Genomic DNA, 20247 nt, shown 5'->3' with positions numbered 1-20247 from the left:
ATATATATAATATAATATATATTTAAATAAAGATATATATATAGATAGATATATATATATATATATATATATATATATATATATATATATTGACTGAAATATACAGCCCGGTGGCGTTTTATTGAGAAATTCATCTCTCTCTTCCTCCGAAAAAGAAAACCGACTGACCGGCCGTATCGTCCCCCCTCCCCTCCCTCTTGTTGCTTTCAATCTCTCTTTATTCTTTCTTTACTAAAAAAGGCGCTCTCCCTCTCTCTTCCTCGGGCGATGCAACTCTCAATTGCGTTAAACGCGCACCTCTCGTGATTCTCGCAGCTTTCGCTCCGTTCCGCTCGTAAACATCACCGTGATATCAATTTCTCTCGGAACGGAGAGTTAAATAATCTTTAATACTCTGACAGCTCCGCCGATCGCGAGGGGTGCCTGCGATCGCAAGGGTGTTTCGGGGATTCCCTCTTTTTTTTGCCGATGTATTTCAACCACGGGCACAAGTGTTCTGTGGGCGAATTGAACGTTCGCTAAACGAGCATGAAATTTGGTTCGTTTCTTCGCAAATAATTTCAGCCGAATTTGAAGTTTCAGTTTCTGTCGTACAAACAGCGACAGATTAATGAGCTAATTTTTTGAAAATGTACAATTTTGCGTGCGTGCGTGTGTATGCGTGTCTCCTGATGTACTTGTGTGTGTGTGTGTGTGTGTGTGTGTGTGTGTGTGTGTGTGTGTGTGTGGGTGTGTGTGTGTGTGTCCCAGCGTGGCTTCGTGCTTACTCCTCGATCGAACGAGCACATGGATGACGGGATCGATCGTAACCTTCGCAGAACGTGATCGTGACTATCGGGGCTAAAGAAACGTTTCGACTCGTGCATGTCTCTCTGAATCGTGATAGCGAAAGAGCTCATTCATTGTCATTCGTGACCCGGGGAGGGGATTATTACACATTTCATTCGACAAGTCAATCTTCTGAATGGAAAAAGGAATCCTAAAACACTGTCGCGGTCTGAATAATTCCTGAATAAAGCTCGCGGGATGAAAACTAACAATGTAAACTCGCAATATTTTCAGCGGCAAACAATTTCCATTATTCTTGTCCTAACGCGCGCGACACATGTGATCGTTTTATTAATATTCCCGTTTTGTGAATCGCGGTTTCGAGTGATAAACCCCCTCACGTTTGTCGTGCACACCACCCACCCAAAAAAGGAAAAAAAAGAGAAAAGATGAAGAGACACGACCGTCATTTTGTGTCATCAGCGTGTTGTGTTATTAGAGTCACGTTTCATCGGCGTGGCTAATTTGGCGCGCTTGTCGGGGAAAATGCTGGCCGGCCGAAATAAACGGATCCCGATTAATATCATTATTAATGAAACCGGAAATCAGCACGCTATTTATCGGTAAACCGATATACCGAATCGTCATGTCGTTTTTTTGCCGCGATCTCGAGCGGTTTTGCTTGAAATACATCGACAATCGTACATCATCATCGTCGGCGGACTGACGCGTCTTCCATGCTGGCAGAAAACGTTAATCACCTCGCGTTATAGGAAAATTCATTTGGCAAGTCGCCGGTGACGAGAGAGAAAAGGTCATGTCGAGGCAAAAAAAATGTCACGTGCTTTTTACATTCTTTCGTCAATATTAACAAAAAATATTCTGCCATTCTTGCTGTTAACATGTTGAAATATGTCGCGCATTTATGCAATTTAATTTATGCAATAAATGAAGTTAATGACATGTGAATATACAGACAGGTACTAATATAGTATCTGTTTGCATATTCACACGTCAGTCTTGGATCTCTACTTCTATTCTCTATTGTATTCTATATTTATTTATATATGTATAATATATACATACATATATAAAAATTTATACATATGTATGTATGAATCTTTGATCTTTGGAAATGAAGGAGAATGACAAATACGGAGGGTATGTCCCGCGCGTGTCGGAATTTCCACGTTGTGTAGAAATGATAAACTCGGTAAACAGCAATTATGGTTATGAGGCGTTAAAAATTAATGAAAACGCGGAAACCAATTAACAGCGAGCGCGGCGAGTGCGTTAGGATCAATTCGGTTTTCTCATAGGTCACGGTAATTATTCAATACGCCATTTGCTGCGTTACATCATTCAGCGGTTCGTCATTAACTTAATTATTTGCCGTTGCCGATAAACATGCCCGTAATTTTCGTGACCAGGGGACCGTTCCCTTTCGAGGCCAGGGGATATATCGCTTTTTGCAGAATGGAAGAGCGCTTCGTCCTTCTACCGAAAGATGCACGAAAGAAAATTTTTATTCCTCTCGCGTGAACTGTTTTACGTGCTGGGTGGCATTGTCCGTGATCTGTCTTAATGTCTTTTTCAAAATTCCGATTAGAATATTTGCAAATAATTTAGTTTTTATTTCGCCAGGATTTTATCTTGACATTAATTAATGATAAATGATCTCGTGCAAATTTTAATAAAAAAAATAAAAACTTATTGTCTTTGATTTCAAAGTACTCAACGCAAGTTTTAATGAAAAATAGAGAAACTCTAGTCTTTTATTTCAAAATGCTTAATGCAAAACATTTAGATGTTTTCAATATTCGAAGGATAATTACGTTTAAATTACTTTGAGAGGACTTTTTCAAAGGTATGCCCAGCATACCTTTACGAACTTGTGGCGCTAAGTGGAAGCTACATAATTATTAATAATTCGGTCGGGCGAGTAAATATAGATCGTCCGAGAAGGAACGATGCATATTTAATCTCGATGAGGTATCGTCGATAGCCAATACCACCCACTTCCGGTGTCATTCGCAGGGTCGTTCCGATATAAGCGCGTGGGTGCACGCGCGCTTTACACTTCGCTCCGTGAACAAAAAAAACACCTAACCGAACGCTTCCCGCGGACTTAATTTTCGGACGGGAGAATTCCGTCGAAAGCGTTAATCGAGGGTAGCGACGAGCAGTGCAAAGTGACCAAGAAACAACCCTGCCAATGACAGGCGGACATTTCACGCCCCTGTCGCGATCGTGTCCACGTCAAGTTGGATCAATCCGATCGCCCAGTGATTTGCTGCGTGTAATCTCCCCCCTCTCTCTCCCCTCTCCCTCTCGCTCGCTCGCTCTCGCTCACATACACTCTCTTCCATTCTCTCTCTCTCTCTCTCTCTCTCTCTCTCTCTCTCTCTCTCTCTCTTCCACTTTTTCTCCGTGGTCTCTCTTTCCGATTCGCATATTTGGTTTCGAATTTAGAGTGTGGCTGCTCGGTAGCGACGAGGTTACCCGCAAAAATCGCGAAAGCTGGATTTCTCGCGGGCGCGGATTAACCCTTTAACTGGATCCTTTCATCGCTCTTTGGCAATCGCGATCAATTTCAACCTGGATTAGACGTGTCAGAGGAGGCGCGTCCCTTATTGCGCCTCTTCGTGACGGAGAGCTGCGAACGCGACTAATGAGATTAATCCACAATTTGTCTTGCACTTTTCTTTATTTTACTCTAATTACTCTGACAAAAAAATTGAAGTTTGAAATAGGACAAATTTGTCGACAAACGCCTATAAAATACAATACAGAGTTGAGAATTAGTTGCGACTTTTGGTGCAATTTTCGTAGTTGAGAAACCGCTGAATGTGTGTTTAGTTTCAAACGCGATAAATGTGCCACGAGTACGGTGGGATCGCATATCGCCAAATATCGCCAAGATTCGTTTTATTCAAATTATAAATGGCATAAAAATTGTGTAAGAAAGAAAGGGGAATTCGACAAAGACCTTGGTGATATTCAGGACGATAAGATCCGACTGCATTCGCGGTACATCCTCGAAGCCTTGCGGCAACAGGAAGCAGTTGGCGTCTATCGCGAAAATTAAAAGTTGCCACTAATTTCCAGCTCTGAGTCGCACGATAATTGATCGATGTAAGGGACATCAGTTAAAGGGTTAAAGGGAACTACTTGAACGTTGCCGATTCAATTTGGAATACGGTTCCCTGTTCAATCCTCGAAACAGAGCGTTCGCTTTTCCCCTCTTTTCCTTCTATCCGTCGGCCTTTCCTTTCTCCCCCGTTTCCACCCTTCTTTTTTTACTTTACTTTTTTTTCTCAACCCTCTCTATCAGTCCAACAGCAGCGACTCGAGCGTCTTCTCAATAAAATGCCTCCGTACGTGTGTCACTTGTCTGGTATATTGTACTATCCTTGTTTTTTTTTCGGAATTGCTTGTAATGGTTAGTCACATATACATACGACTGGATTTCGTTGTAGTGTTGTGGTGTGGCTGTTTGTTGTGTGCTGTCTGTTTCTCTTTAATCTAAAGCTTACGTTTAAAGAAGCAGCAGCAAGATACGGTATATATATATATAATATATAATATGTAGGCGGATGGGTATATAGAGGCCATAATCACGTATGTATATATATATAAATATATATGTATATACGGTTCATACAGGTACAGCGAGCGTGCATGGATATTCATTGTATATATGTATATATTTTCCCCACCCATGTGAGATTTTCGCTTGCCTTTTCGAGAGCTGTCGATGCTGGTCGCACAGCTAAATCAACAAACAGAACTCAGTCATAATATATAAATGCAGCCCGCCGTCGCGCTTGCCCATCTCTGCGCTCCTGTTTTTGTACCGTACGTTATTCCCGATTAATTTTTAATCCACCCCCTCCTCCCGCCCCGTTCGACCCCCTTCCCTCTCGCGCGCGAAGATGTATTCTGCCGCGTCGGTCCGGTTCTGACACACGCGCGCTTCCGGTGTCTCCGTCCAAATAAATTTGACAAAGATCGCCCGACAGATATTTTCTTTCGCCGAACCGAAACTAATTTTTGTGCGACCGACGATACCGATTAGGCGCGACGATAGTTCTTCGAGAGAGCGCGAGATACCTCCGATCTGAATTCTGCTCGGAGGAGGTTTACATCGCGCCGAGGGAAAAAGGTCGGGAACGTCACGAGAAGAAAGGGGAAGGAAAGAAGGAGACTGGGGCCCCGAGCACGAGGCCGGGGAGATTCGCGTCTCGCGGAAGACGTGCCGAAGGAAGATGTCCTGCGACCGAGGCCTGCGGTCGCGGGACATCCGTCGACTTCCAGGCACGATTCCACCGAGCGCGAATCTCCCCCCGGCCTCTTCGATCCGATCCGATCCGATCTCCTCAGGGGGTCCCGGTCAATCGGAAAAATCGCTCGTACGACGACGACGACGATGACGACGCAGCGTACGCCTGCGTCGCGTCACGTCGCGTCGCGACGCCACCATTTTTCCCGTCCCGTCGTTTCTTCGGCTTTTTCGGATTCTTCTCCCGCGGGAATCGCGCGCGAAAACGTTTTCGGTTTCGATTTCCCACCTCGATTTCGCCGATTTCGACTCGCCTCGCTCGAGCGGCGGCTGCATGGAAAAACAAAAATACGAAAGAAAGAGAAAACAATCGATGGATGGAGGGGGCAGAAAGAAGAAGAAGCTGCGCTTATAAAACGTAGATATGTATAATATCTGTACATATATGCATAAGATCGATCGATCGATTCATCCATCGGTCAGTCAATCGAAAGCAATTGACGAAATGACTCAGCCGGGGGGAGCGAATCAAGAGAGGGGGACAAACTGACTGAACCAAAAACGCAAAGGCAAGTCGTGTGTTGAATGTCATCGGCAGAGTGTCTTTGCGTGAGCAGAGAGAAGTCCAAACCTTTCGAAAAAGAAAAGAAAGGGAAATACGGTATCGATATTTTGTGGGGGATGATATTCGATTATGTAGAATCGCGTTTTACCAAGAGCCAATTCTGTTCAAAGGAAGCACCGGCAACATTTACCAAAGGATTTTATTTCCCGCGCGTGGCATTTTTGCCGTCGCCGCTTCAACAGATTCGACTCGCAATAAAATACGACATTTCTCGAAACCGAATTTTGATATGTATTTTCAATTTTAAGAAAAGATTTTCTCTGTGGGTAAAATCGATTTAATCGAATTAATCGACGATTTTGCTTAGCGAATTCAAGATTCGAGGAGGACTGTGAAAGAGGGGTTTCGAAAAAAGGACTCCTTTCCACTTACGCGCGCGTATCCGTGTGTGTCTATGTGTGTGTGAGTGTGTATGCGTATTCGTATAATATATAAAGACAAAGGTCAAAGGTCAATGTAATCTCGAACCATTACAACAATGTCATAGTAATCTGGTTTCAGAAACATGTGTGGTTATCATAGGTGGAATTATTTACGAAACACCGAAACTGAGAGACTCACAAGCAGGAAGAGGAGGGTGTTTTCCTTCGTTTAGAGTTGACCGATCTCACGTTAACATTGCGCATCTGGTAGTCTGCAATGCAAAACACACTTTGGTAGGGTCAGGGACGGACGACGGCCTTCGACGAGACGACGAGAAACGGAGAAGGCGACTTCTTTTTTTCTTAACTCGCAATTCTCTCTCTCTCTCTCTCTCTCTCTTTCTCTCTCTCTTTCTCCCTCTCTTTCTCTCTCTCTCTTTCATTCTTCCTCTTTCACTCTTCCTCTTTCACTCTTCCTCTTTCTCTCTCTCTCTCGTTCTCTCTGGTCTCCTTTGTAGAATTAATTCTACCAGATTCACGGTGAAACGCCGTCAGATAACTATATACGGCGCGTAAGTCGGTCTCAGTAAAAGAAGCTTCGTTCGTGATGCCATTAAATCAGAGATGAATAATTAATTCACTTCTTCGGGAGCGTTCGATATGCAACGTCAATGCGTTCGAAAAGTGGCGCGCGAACGCATAATAAAAATTTTATTCAACCATCTGCGAGTGCAGATCATGTGTCAAAACATCACGGAGGAAATAGTTTTACCGGGACCGAGTTTGCGGGCGGCTGCTTAATTATCCGACGGCGGTTCTCTCTCTCTCTCTCTCTTTCGTTCTCGTCGCCGTTTCTCTCGTTGCCGCTTTCTCTTCTCCGTCCTGCACTCTCCTTTCCTTCTTTTTTTTTTACGTTACCCCGACACTCCGTCTCTATCTCTTACTCCGTCTCTGTCTCTTAGGTCGGGGCGACGCGCAACAAACCCTCTCGTTGCCGATTTTCTCTTTCGCGTTCTCTTCCGCCCGGCAGAGAAAGCGACGGCGACATCGCGAGACGTATTTTAGGCTCGATAATCGCGATCGAGAACGATACGTAAAATTACGTCGCGGTATTCCCATTACAAAGATAATCTTTACTTTTCGAGTAAGGAGAAATACATTTTCTAGATTCCTTTTTCTAGAAATCCGAAAATAATTGAGAATTTTATCTACCTAATTAATTGAAATGCACGATTTATTTATAAAATTACAAATACCGACGAACAAACCTCGAAATTACACAAATAAACCGTATCTCCGATGCCTGATCGAATACGACCGTAACTCCTGATTCCATGTCTGACCATACAGTAGTTGTAACTCCTTGCTTCCCGACTGACCACAGGCGGGCCGTAACTCCTTAAGTAAACCGCGTTACCCCGTCGTCGCTTTCTCTTTGTTTTTTTTTTTAATTTAATTTTATTTTATTCCTTTTCGTTTCCCTTCCTTCCACCGGGGGGATCGAATTGGCGACGAAAGAGAAATCGCAGGGACCCGTTACGTCTGCCCGCCATTGAAATAAAGAGGGACGCTGCGTCGATCACAGAGAACAAGAAACGCAAATCAAGTGGCCCTCGGCGCGGACGGCCCTGTCGCTCTCCTTGCCTCGGGGTATACTACCAAACTACGGGGTAGAAGTCCACTCTAAATTCGAAACGAAATCAACGAGCCGAACCGAGCGGCCGCTTCGCGAAAGCGGAGAGAATTCGAGGGTCCTCTGTCTGATCTACGCCCGGCTCGATCGGTCAAGCTCTCTTGATTCGGCGACCACTTTCCCTTGGCGCCGACGTGGAATCCGAGGATCCGCACGGGTCTAAGGAACTTTCCGCGACTCGAGGACTCGACGATCCGCGGATTTTGAGACTCGACAGTCCAAAAGGAAAAAAAATATACATATACATATGGAATATCTAAAAATCCGAGAATTCGAGAATCCCGCGAAACCGCGGGACTCGAGGAATCCGAGGACTTTTGAACTCGTGGAGTTCCGAAGCGCCCGTAGACTTGCAGGATCCAAGGATTCCAAGGTCCAAGCGCTCGCTTCCAGTTGAACGTCTTCGAGGGTCCGCGGGGCTTCTTGTCGGAGAGAAAAAAAAATCCGCGTTTCACGACCAATTATCTCAAATTGCGATTACCGACGCAAAGTTTACTCTCTGCCCCGCGGAGACTCGATGGACGTGTCCTGATCCTGAAAAGAAAATCGTTATATGCTCTTATGAGATAGGAGGATGCGGGGAGCGCGTCTGTGTATGTGTGTATATGTGTGCGTGCGGCTGTGTGAGCGCGTGTGTGGGTGTACACACACGTATGCCGGGCGTTGTTAACGCACGCCGTATTTAGTCCACGCGAAAAGCGATCGGGGGACGTAAACGGACGTAAGCGGGAATAAAAAGAGCTGAATATCTGTCGGGGCCGGCGATTTGCTCGTCCTCATCGTCGTCCTCGTCCTCGTATGCGCGCGCGCGCGCGTTTTCCATCCGCGTTGGCGCGGGATACTCATCGCGCTCGTGCACTTGCAGCCGATATATTTTTCGCCTGCGTTCGTCGTCGTCGTCGTCTCTTTTTTCGGGAGATGGACGATTAAAGAGAAAGGCAAAAAAAAAAAAGAGAATGCCGGGGAAGGGTGGAGCGGGGTTCGTATGATCGGGAAGCATTTTGGAACTCGCTCCGCGCGCCGATTAGTCGCCCGGAGCATTATCGAATCGCCGCGCCGAGCCGAATCGATATGACGTGTCTTTAATGCTTCTTATTTTAAAAATTATCATGACGTTATGTATCCGATTCGCAGATTTAATGTCCGTGAAATTGCTGTCGCCGTATCTCGATGTTAATTTTATCACGTTCGAGTATTAAATCAAGTTGAAATCGAGCGTCGTGACAGGAAACTAAAAGCTAAACGTGAAATCAACGGTCGATTTTCGAGCAAAACAAAGGATGTTCTTTTTAAATTACAAACAAATTTATTAAAATCATGTAAATACAAATCATTAATGTTTCGATCAAAGAAAGTGTTTTGATTAAATTACATGTCATACAAAAGATGAAGTTAGAAATCAAAAATAAAATAAAAAACCGCGAGTAACAATCAACGCATTATGTCAAGACGATTTGAATAAATTAGCTACGGTTAACGGTCGGAATTATAAGGAAACTAAAAATTGACGATAATGCTCAACACGTCATTTGCATAGTCGAGAGCGATATCGCATCATTTTCATCGTTAACTTAATTAGTCCACTTCCGCGTAGGTTAATGATACTTCGACGTCGCTATCGCGAGATATCTCTACCGCTATTCCTAGCGGATGTTACAGGTCTCGCATCCTGAACGCGTTACGATAGGGATCACGCTATCTCTTGTTTAAAAACACGTATAGGAAACGTGCGCCGGCCGGCAAAGAACGTTACGCCATCACCTCTGTCCCGCTGTGATAAAGGTAGATAGCTGTAACCTTTTCAAGTTTCAAGGTTTACGTCTTCGATACCGTCACACCGTTCAGCGAGGCCAACGTTTAATTAAATTGAAAACCAGCGGCTGTTGATCGAATTGTTAATTAAAGTCCGCGGACTTATTTATTGAATATCGCAGCCGATCTCTTGTCGTATAATAACGCGTTGCCCGAGTCGGAGTCGAGCGAGACGCAAACAAATGAAGCGTCCGTCATTTCTGTCATCCCGCGACGAGTCGAAAATACGATGGAGATGATCGGGGACGGCAGGGGGAGGGATAGAATAAGAAGTCGGGACTATTTTTCAGAATCCTTTCTTCGCTCACCGACGCGCGACCCGATTATCTCCGGAGCAAAGGAATGAAAAATAAAAAAATCACAAACTCCGCGTCCATCACCGTGCGCGCGATTCGACCTCGGATGATTACAGCCGTCATTTTGTCGTTTCAGCATTTCGGCAAAAATACCCCGAGCGAAGAAGTGTCATTTCTCATTCCCAAGACGGTGAAAGAATAGCGTTGCGTTTAATGCATCCATCTGTGTTTTTAATTCGATCCGCCAAAGCGTATATCAAGCGCCTCGCATGACGTTCGCCTCTTCGATATTCCGAACACAAAAGATCGCTAAATGCGCTTTTGATTATTGAAAAATACGATTATATATTCGCAAATTTTTTGTGCATTCTAATCGATCGTAGATTGAAGATGGTTTATCAGATGCAAATGACTAAATTGAAGAAAGTTAAACGTAATTTAAGTAGAAAATCAATTAAAGAAAATCAACTTTAATTTCTTTGGATTTCCCTTTGGAAGAAATTTAAGGAAATTTCTCCGATAGCCTGAAGTTTCTCGGTTTTCTTTCAGATGGAATTTAGGAGGGCTCTCCCTTTTTTTATAAAAAAGTATTCCGTCTTTCTATCTACCTTAAGGTACGAGGTTCCAAGAATTCAAGTATTTAATCACCAATCGAAAAACCGAGAATCGATCGACACTGCGAATCTATAAAGAATCTGACAATTTCATTGCGTAAAGTTTACGCTTTTTCGAATCCTTCCGGGATTTAGAAATCCTGAAGATGAAGATCGAAGTCAACGCGATCTTTGAAACAGGAGAGATCGTCAGGGCGAAATGTCATTATTACACTCTCCGTCTCTTCTATCTACCCTGTGCCTCGCTGGTACGAATTTCCCTTGCACTATTCTCGCATCTCGTCGGTCGTAGAGAAAGAGAAAGAGAGAGAGAGTCGATTACCTTTGACGGAACCACCTGTTCGGCGTTATCCTCTTTTTTTCTTAAGCGACGCCCGAATTCGTTTCATGGCTCGCGTCCGCCGCCGCTATGGCGCATCCGCATACGCTATAAAGCGGCAAAGTGGTCGGTCGGTCGCGGATAGAGAAAAGCGGAAGGGTGAGAAGACCCCGATGCATCCAGCATGGGGGTATGGGCGGACGTCGAGCGGCGTGAGGGGTGGGGGGACGGAGGGCGAGCCCGGGGGGGGTGGAAGGGTGGGAATTTAAAAGTAATTTTGACGTCGGAAAGAGTGGCCGGTGCTGAGAGAGGGCACCGACGGATCGTTACGGTCCTTTGATCGCGAATTAAAAGCTCGAAGTCGACAGTTTAGCGATGCCACCTCTATCGTGACGATGGGCGGCGAGCGATGGTGCTCGCTCTCTTTCTCTCTTTCCCTTTTTCTCTCTCTTTCTCTGTGTGTGGGTTTCCTGATTCGTTCTCTCTCTCTCTCTCTCTCTCTCTCTCTCTCTCTCTCTCTCTCTCTCTCTTTCTCTCTTCGGTGCAAACTCCGGGGTACCTATCCACCATCCGAGTCTCTTCCTCCTTCCTTCTCCTCCTACCTCTGTCTTTTTCCGCGCAATGTCCATCCGCCTGTCTTTCTCTTCCACCATCCCCTCGTAGGCGCGCTCTCGCGCCATATTTCCCTGTCTTCTGCGGCCGGTTCGTTAACCTGTCTGCAGCATTTATTGGCGCTTGCCGATGTAAAAGGAAGAGCTTACCAATAACATATTACTGTGTTTCAATTCTGCAACGGGCGTAGGTAGAAAAAGAGTGGAGGGGCGGGAGAGGGAACGGCGTTTCGCGGATAAATCCTTTGCAAGAGTCGACCGTTGCGTCAGTCGACGGGAACGGGCCGCGTTCGGGGCTTTTTCCCCAGCCCCAACCCCCCTTCTCGCCGCCTAACCCCCTTTGGCCCTTCGCCTTTGGTCTCTTTGGACGAGAGAATCAACGGAGGGTATCCTTGGATCGTCCCGTCGATCGCTGCCGATTGATTTGCCGATCGGCCGCTTGTCGCCCGGTACGGCCGGCTGGCTCGATTGTGCTGATTTCATTACCATCGAAAATTTAATTTAACTTTCATAGCGCCGCGGGGCGACGCCGGCACACGCCGTGTGCTATTAATAAGAGCAAATAGCGCGACGGCCGACCGCGTTTCTTTCTAACTGTCGAGTCAATAATGACGTGCGAGCGCGCGGGATAAACAGAGGGGCGAGCCTTGAAAAAAAAAGAGGGTGAGACCGCGGAAAGAGGCGGCCGTTCATGGCGCGACGAGAGGAATCAAAGGTTACGGAATAATTTGCAAGCGAATGGCCATAGAGAGAGAGAGAGAGAGAGTGCCTTTGGCGACCGATCCTCGTGGTCGAAAATAGACAGATTCCTGGTTTTCGAGTGCGGTCTCTTTTTTCTTCCCCTCTCGAAACTTCGCCTCCGAAAGAGATTGAGATTTAGTTGTCAAATGAAAATTTATGGCAAACAGTAGCGGCTCTTTTCGAAGTGAAGTGCTTTCCTCCGGGGAAGAATCGACTCGAAATTTATCGCGAAATCTGCGCTTTCCGACATCAGGTGGGCTCCGAGACACTCTCGACTTGTCTCCATTATCTAAACATCTTATTTAACCCTCTCGGAGTGTACCGCGATAAAAAAATTTATGCTCGTCGAGGAAACGCGACGAAGAATTACGACGTCGGCGTCGGCGCGATTCCGATTACGTTTATCTGCCGGCGCCGCGGCGCTGAAACTTGGAATCGGACGCGACTCTCTCGTGGGCTTATAATAAATATTTCGACCGCGTCGACGGCGGGAGAATCGGCGGACGGGAGGGAGGGGGGAAAGAGGATGGCTATGCACGGTGGAGACGAAGCCGTTTAGACGGGATACGTTCGATTTTGTTCGAATATGACGGCTCGACGTTGCATACGAGAGTCGCCGCGAGTGAGCGGGATGGCTCGCGGAGAGAAAGGGAGAGGAGGACGACGGCTCGTGGATAGCGGAGGTTGCGCGGACGGACAGGGAGGCGGGAGGGAGTGGGTGGATTCGAAGGCCGGGGCTTTTTGGTCGAGAGTTTCGGCCGGAATATCGGAAAACGCCGCCGAGTTAGAGTACAAGGGAGAGTCCGGAGGCTTACCCCGATATATATGCATATAAACACAATACCTTGCCGGTCGCGGGGAGGAGGTGGTGGTACGCGCCGCACACACAGAACGCACGTTCGCACACCCACGCGCGTGTATGTACGATGCACACGCACTCCCCGCTCCGAATATCCACATCCGTGTCTATTTTATATCCGCTAGGGCGACGAGGGAACCTCGAAAAACGGGGGGGGGGCAGGCAGGGGGAAGGGAGATCTTCCGCGCGGGCGGACCGTTCGCCTTCTCTCTATCAGCGTCCGCTAATCCGAAAACTCGTGTGTGCTCGAAAATCGCACGACGATTATTGCCGTCGTCTGTTTCGGCCGGTGGAGAGGCGATCGCGACTGTCCGATCGAGCGGATCGACTTGCGACGGGTCCGCATCCCGTGAAAGATTACGCGGGGATCTCGAATTTTGGGCTCGACTCTTTTTCCGAAAAGAATGGATAATAAAAAAAAATAGGAGGCGATATTCGTTCCGAGTTCGCGTTCGATGTTGCCCGTCCGAGTTTCCCTTTATTCTCGTTGCGCTGAGTTTTTCGATTCGGCAACTTCGCGAAGTCGTTAGAAATCGCGAATTTTGGACGGAAAGTTTCAGCCTGCTCTCGCTAATCTTTTCGACATTGTTCGGTATACTGACTTTCAGCTGTGAGCAGTCAATGTTTAATATTATCGTTTTTGTTAATAAACGATTCGTTCTATTTAATTATTAATATATCTATATTTTTATTTTCTGCACCCTTTCTGTATATTTAGTTTAATAATATAATTATAGTGACATCCAGAATTATAGTGATAGAAAATCTCGGGAAATTGAACTTTCTAAAAATATAATCTCGGTAGAAATGTCACGTTTGCTAAACAAACGCCCACCACATTCAACACCCGTTCTTATTAGATGAATTCCTAGTGAATGTACAACGATGTTATATTACTACTTTGCAATTATTATGAAACTGTCTTTATTTGATTTGTTTTTTTTTGCCTGAATTCGATTTACGATTATTTTGAGGAATTGTTTCTTTATGTCAGTAAAGATAAAAATTGGTTAATTACATGATTACTCGAGTGACTTTGATTTTGGGGAAATCGAGTTCGCCCGTCACAAGATTCGCACTATGCAGGACGCTAATTATCAGCGCGGAGTCCGCGGGTGCATCGACCGGAAACGCGACGCGCGCGAGTACGGAGATTCACGTCGCGCTGGCAGGTTTTTCCGGCGGGTAATGCCGCCAGACCGGGTTTTCAGTTTGCTGCGTAGCAGATTTCGAAATCCCTCAATTTGATGAATGGCCGTGATCGCGCGACGCCGACGACCGGGACGAGGGCAGGCGAGGGAGGGGGGGAGGTGGGGGACGGGTGAGTCGCATGATTAATATGCATTGAAAACGACGACGACGACGATGACGTCGGCGACGACGACGACGACGCGCATCGCGGAACGTGACGCCGAAATCGCGCCGCGTCGCGGATCGTCAACGACGTCGCTCGACTGCCAATCGCTCGTCGTGGCGATAAATCGTTCTTCCTCCCGGGGGAGGGGGAGAGAGAGAGAGAGCGGGGACATCGTGCTTTCCTGCCGAGAAGCTTCGAACTCCCGTCGATCTCCTCTTTAATCGTTTTGGATTGATATACGCTGCGGGCAATCGAAACGTATATACGTTTTAATCGTTTGGAGAACGCGCGCGAAAGATACACGAGAGATTTCATATATTTTTAGAAGCCGACTTTTCCTTTAATGAGAAATGAGAGATTATTATAGTTAAAGAAATTTCTCGTTTCGAGAAGTCAAATATAGAAATAGGGTCGAGAGTATGCCGTTACTCATCGGTCCAATAAAATCAGAAATATACGCAATGTAGCAATATTTAGCGTTTTAATATTAAATACATATTTAGTACAGAAAAAACATCGTTTGCAATTAATGTGTGAGAGAGTGTATTATTATAATAATTATAAATACATTTAATGATGTTCAATCAGTTATCAATTAATTAAGATTATTTTTGTATCATTCTTTATATTATTATTATTATTAGGAATCATAATTGTATTATTTTAAGGAATACAAAAATTCACTGCAAGAAGTTTTATGAGTTAATTGCAATTAAGTATTTTTTAAAATGTATTTTAGCTCTTGTTTTTTCCAAAGTTTTTGGTCTTTTTAAGGAAAAATTGAGAAGAATATGTGGTATAAACAAGCTGAAAATCTTTAAATAATTAAATAAAATAAATCATTTTAACAGAATGAAAAAATTGTTAAATTATAATAATTCTTATAGATTCATAAAATAATTGTGAAAAAAGTATACTTTTGAATTCAATTTCGATCACTTTCTTGAAATGACACAAGATTTACGAAATCATCTCGGGAATATTATTGTTACAGCAGTTCTGCTGTAGTCCTACATAGCAGGATTTTGTAAATAGAAATTTGGATGCTTATCAGAATGGACGAATCGGACGAAGGGCACGATCCCCTTCTCGTTCGCGTCGCGTTCCCCTCACCTAATTATTTTCCTCTTTTGTCGATCCTCTCACAGGCCACTCACTCTTTCGTCTCCTCCCTCGCGGGCTTGTATAACGTTACCGGTAACCTAATAACGATCGAAAGGCGGCGGTAACCGAAACCGGAAGCGCTCGTGAACGAGGAAACCCCTTCGACGCGCGACTAAGTCGATTCGTCCGGCTCTTTCGGTTTCATCCTGTCCCTGTTACGCGAATTCAATACCACACCTCCTTCCTCATCGGTCCTATCGTATTTTCTTTTTATACGCAAGTCGTGTTGGACAGTGTGAACATCGTATCATATAGATATGATAGACCATGAATTTTGGCTGAGAAAATTGTAGACATGTAATGAGAGCGGTCTTAATTAATTTTTAATTTTTAATTTCAGATTAACGTCTAAAAATTTACATATTTACAGCCATAATTAAATCGCGAATGAAAACTTTCCAGACCTCTCATTGTCGGATCAAAGGGCTGGCAGTTGCAGGTCTGGTATTTCCGGAATCTCTCTTTATATAAGTTCGTAAGAAAAAAAAACGGACGCGCGTTATCGGTACCGTTAACAGAAAAATATAACGCGAATGCAAAAGATAGTCGAGCTTCGTCATCGATAATCTTTTCTCTCAATCGCGGTAGAATGGAATCTGAGTTTAGATTGGATCGTGGGGGGCTTAGTAGACACAGCAAAATAGATTGTTAAATAATACAGCGCGTAAAACGGGCACTGCGGGAGGGGGGAGGGGGATGGGGAAGGGGCGAGGGAGGAGAAAAAGAAGAGGAGAGATTGGCGGTCGTAATAAAATTCTTCGCCGCGAATACCGTGTAATGGAAAATTTGCGAGAATTGTGGCCACTTCGTGTAATGGACAATCACGCGATCGGCAAAAATCGCCGGGAATTAGAGGATATTACACACAAGTCCGTCGCAAGGATAATGGAAGTCCACTTCTCATTCTTTCCCTTCTGAATTGCCGATCCCTTTCGGCGTTCTCCGAAGGAGATCTTCTTCGCGGCGCGGGCAGTTCAACGTCGAAAGGGGTTGCGTGAGCGAACTCGGAAAAGACGCTACCTTTCGGCGGAGCCTTCCGCACGAAATAGGATAGTGGAGCAAGGTCACGGCTTAGAGAGAAAACCGAGAGATGTTAGATTACGTGAGAGTACTGCGGAGTGAGTCTAACTTCTATTAACGCGAGGTTCATTCTGAACAAGTCGGGCGGAATTACATTCCCATCGATGAAACGTAAATAAGAGCGTATTAAACCGATTATATAAATGTACGCCGTTGTTTCGATAAAATCGAAACATCACCGAAACGCCGTCGCGCATACAATACATAACAATTAACTGGTAAACTGATTTTAAAGCTCATCAATTTTTATTTACAATTTTTATACAAACGAGTGTTTATAGGATTATAATAGAACTGCTGTATAATAATCCATTGGGATTTTTACACGAGGTGCTTTCACAAACCTCGCTTTGTCTCGCAAGATCAGGAAAATGATCTACATATATTATTGGACTCACAAGAGAATATAATTTTCTAACCATTTACGCGCGCGGCTGTCAATATTTTAATGCCTGGTCCAGGCCTACTCTCTCGACGTCTCACAATCAGCGACGTCGAGCGATCACGGTGTATTCGTTGAAACGCAACAAAGACATTTTCAGTTCGCGTTTGCACGTCGCGATCGGTCTCGATATGCATTTCGACGGTCCAGGCCTCGCAAAGGCGAGCGTGAAGATGTCCTCGGGAATCACGAGGAATTAATATAGTCCGACAATGTGGCGGGAGTAATTATTATCCCGCCGAGCCTCTCTCCCGCTTTGAGCGGGCGTGATTACGCGCGCGCGCGCGCGCCCGCGCGCATGCACGCAATATGTGCCGAAGCGACGTCGACGCGACACGGCCGGCGGTACTTATATGCCGTGTGTGCGCGACATATATGTACCAGGTATCGCGGCCATATATACCGAGGCGCGCGTATGCATCTTATTGGCGCACGGAAATCCGCGTGGGCGCAACGCACACGCGTGCACACGCACACGTGCATCTAAACCCTAGATGCTCGTCCCTACCCTCTCGCGGCGTGCATCTACATATGTAATTAGCGACACGGATTACGGGTATATCATCCGCGCGAGCTTGTGTACATACGCGTGTAATACACGCATATGCGATTAACATCTGGCTGCCGACGACGATGACGACGACGACTGTGCCCGCGCCGCACGTCTGTACACACACGCTGTTTGCGGCCATATGCATCACGGGGAAGCGCGTATGTGCGTATGTCTGTGTGTATACACGCGTACGCGCGTGCACGTCCGTGTGTGTATGTACGTGTGGGGTATGCGTGTTAATATAGGATCCCGAAATTAATCCGGAACGCGCAATTAGTAAGATGTGTTTGACCGTCAAGATACAATAACCCGTTTTTCCGTGATGAAAGGAGGACGGAGAGAAAGGGAGGGAGGTGGGAAAAAGAGAGAAATAGAAAGCTGTCAATTATATTAACATTAACGTGAAGCTTAGCGTTTCATTGTCATTATCGTGTTTTTGAAATCCATTAAGCTGCCCTTTCAAGACACGTGCCGCATTATTAACGTTATTAACGTTATTAATTTATCATATTATCTATTAATCAAATTTCACGTCATTGGTAAATAATTACGCGCAAACAGCGCGTGGGATGCTCACTTTTACTAATCCGCGCGATTTAATTATCTGTAATTAGACTCGATAATTATCAAAGCGATAGGTCACATTTGATTTTTGCCTGCCCGCCCTTACTCGCAACTTCATCGTAATTTCTCGCAACGAATATAGTTTCGCGTCTTTGTTCTTCTATCTCTCTATCTCTCTCTCTCTCTCTCCCTCTCTCCACCCAACAAGCCTGTTCTCTCTATCCTCCAGCGGACCGAAACTCGCGCGCAATTACTTTCCAACGCGTCATCGGGCCGCGAATGCATCTCGCGACATATGTACCGCTGCCAATATCGAGTAAGATCGCGCGACACGCACACCTGCGCGCGCGAGCATGTGTGCGTGCGTGCGTGTGTCTGTGGATGCACCTGTGCACGAGAAAGCGCGCATGCATACATCGCGCGCGCGCGCGCGCGATGGCACCCCTAACCAACTCGGTAATACATACGTTTATACATACATATATATATATATATATATATATATATATATATATATATATATATGTATATGTGTATATATGCAGTATATATAATATATTATATAGAAACGCGAGCATTATATATACATATATACCCAAGTGCACATCGCGCGGCAATGGTGCACCGCGTTCCAAACCGACCGACCGACCGACCGCGCAAGCGAGCGGATTCCCCTTTCGTCCCCCTCACCACTTCGTATCCCCCGGCCGCCGTTCCGCTCGCGAAAATTAATAAAGGTACAATTAATAAAAATTACATATTTTTCATCCATCGGCGCGGAGTGGGAGCGTACGGTGGTCGAAGGGAGAGATGGGGTGGAGGAAGGAAGGCGGAGGGGGGGGGATTGGGGGATGTATGCCGCGTGTGCGCGCCTTCGACCTTTTTCCTTCATTTTTTTGCGGGGGCTCGTTCCCCCCGCTCCTCCCTCGCCGCCCGCGTTCTCGCGGTTGCCGAGTTTTCCCTCCTTTTTTTGCCTTTTGCGATACCGGGCGAGCGAGGCGGGCTTTCTTGCTATTTAAGGGCGACCGCGGGCTATATTGTAGCTGCGGCCCCGGGAAATATGGGCGAATTTGGTTATTAGGCACCGCCGCGCCGCGGCCGCCCCGGCAATTTTTACGGGCCACTCTGCCGCAGTTCTTTTTTCCCCTCCCTCCTCCTTTTTTCTCGTGCGTCGCTGCCCTGCTTCGGGAGTAAGTAAAAGGCATCGATTGCAGGATATACCACACACGCAGTCCTCCCTCCCGTCTCTTTTTCTCTCCTCAATGATATAGTGTTCTCGATATTATGTATAACTGTGCCACGCACATTCTTCACTTGTTTCAAATTGTCATCTGACATGTGATTCTTACACCATTTTTTCGTCATTATTTTCTGTCATTACATTTTAGTGTTTTATCGTATTATTATATTATTTATACGTATTTATTTATAAGAATAATAAATTTTAATTTGTATTAAAATTTGTATTGTGCCACGCAGTGAAATGTTATATTATTAATAGTATATTAAACAAGAAGAACCTTGAACTTTGAATCAGCAAAGTTCTCTCAGTAAAAAAAAATTCGAAACCTTTGCTCAAATATTAATTTAAAAAATTTATATTACGAAAGTTAGTAAAACGGGAGAGTGACTCTAAAAGATGGTAAAAATTAGTGAATGCGTTTGAAATTCTTAAATTAAAATTAAGACGCTTCTGGCGATAACGTACAGTAATTTGTGGATCGGGCCAATCGCAATTCTCTAAAAAAAGGGCTCTAATAATTATTTCTAATAAAAATATCCGTCCACGTGTATCTGCAGTTTATCCTTGTCCAAATTTCCTCGCGTGAACTCCACGCAGAAGGGGAGGAGGATTTTTGGGGAGGGAAGCAACAACCGGTCGGCTAATTCGCGTAAACAAAAACACGAGCACACGCCTTTTACGAGGGATCGCGTAACTGCGAGAGACGAGAGGGAAAAAAAAAGCAAAATAGAATAAAGAGGGCGAATCAGTGATGTCGGCGCTCATACACACCGCCCCCCCGACGAAAAAAGCGCTGCGGGTGCATACTGGGTGCAAACCCCCCGACAACTCCGCTCCCTTCCACCCCCTCCCCTCTTCCATT

The 20247-nt window shown here is 45.5% G+C and overlaps 1 protein-coding gene across 5 annotated transcripts in view; it reads right to left on the bottom strand.

The window, feature by feature from the left end:
• Positions 1 to 20247, bottom strand: part of LOC139822323 (uncharacterized) — an 85518-nt gene that overhangs the window by 25286 nt on the left and 39985 nt on the right. For 2 of the 5 annotated variants that reach the window (XM_071793933.1, XM_071793934.1), the window contains one exon: positions 6237 to 6309. The exons of 2 other annotated variants lie outside the window; for them this stretch is intronic. In XM_071793933.1, the coding sequence (XP_071650034.1) occupies positions 6237 to 6309 (73 nt within the window). One more of the 5 variants, XM_071793936.1, reaches the window with a different exon arrangement.

This window comes from Temnothorax longispinosus, chromosome 11, assembly GCF_030848805.1.
Source record: "Temnothorax longispinosus isolate EJ_2023e chromosome 11, Tlon_JGU_v1, whole genome shotgun sequence".
Taxonomy (NCBI): Eukaryota; Metazoa; Arthropoda; class Insecta; order Hymenoptera; family Formicidae; genus Temnothorax; species Temnothorax longispinosus.
This window is presented reverse-complemented; position numbering and strand designations above follow the sequence as displayed.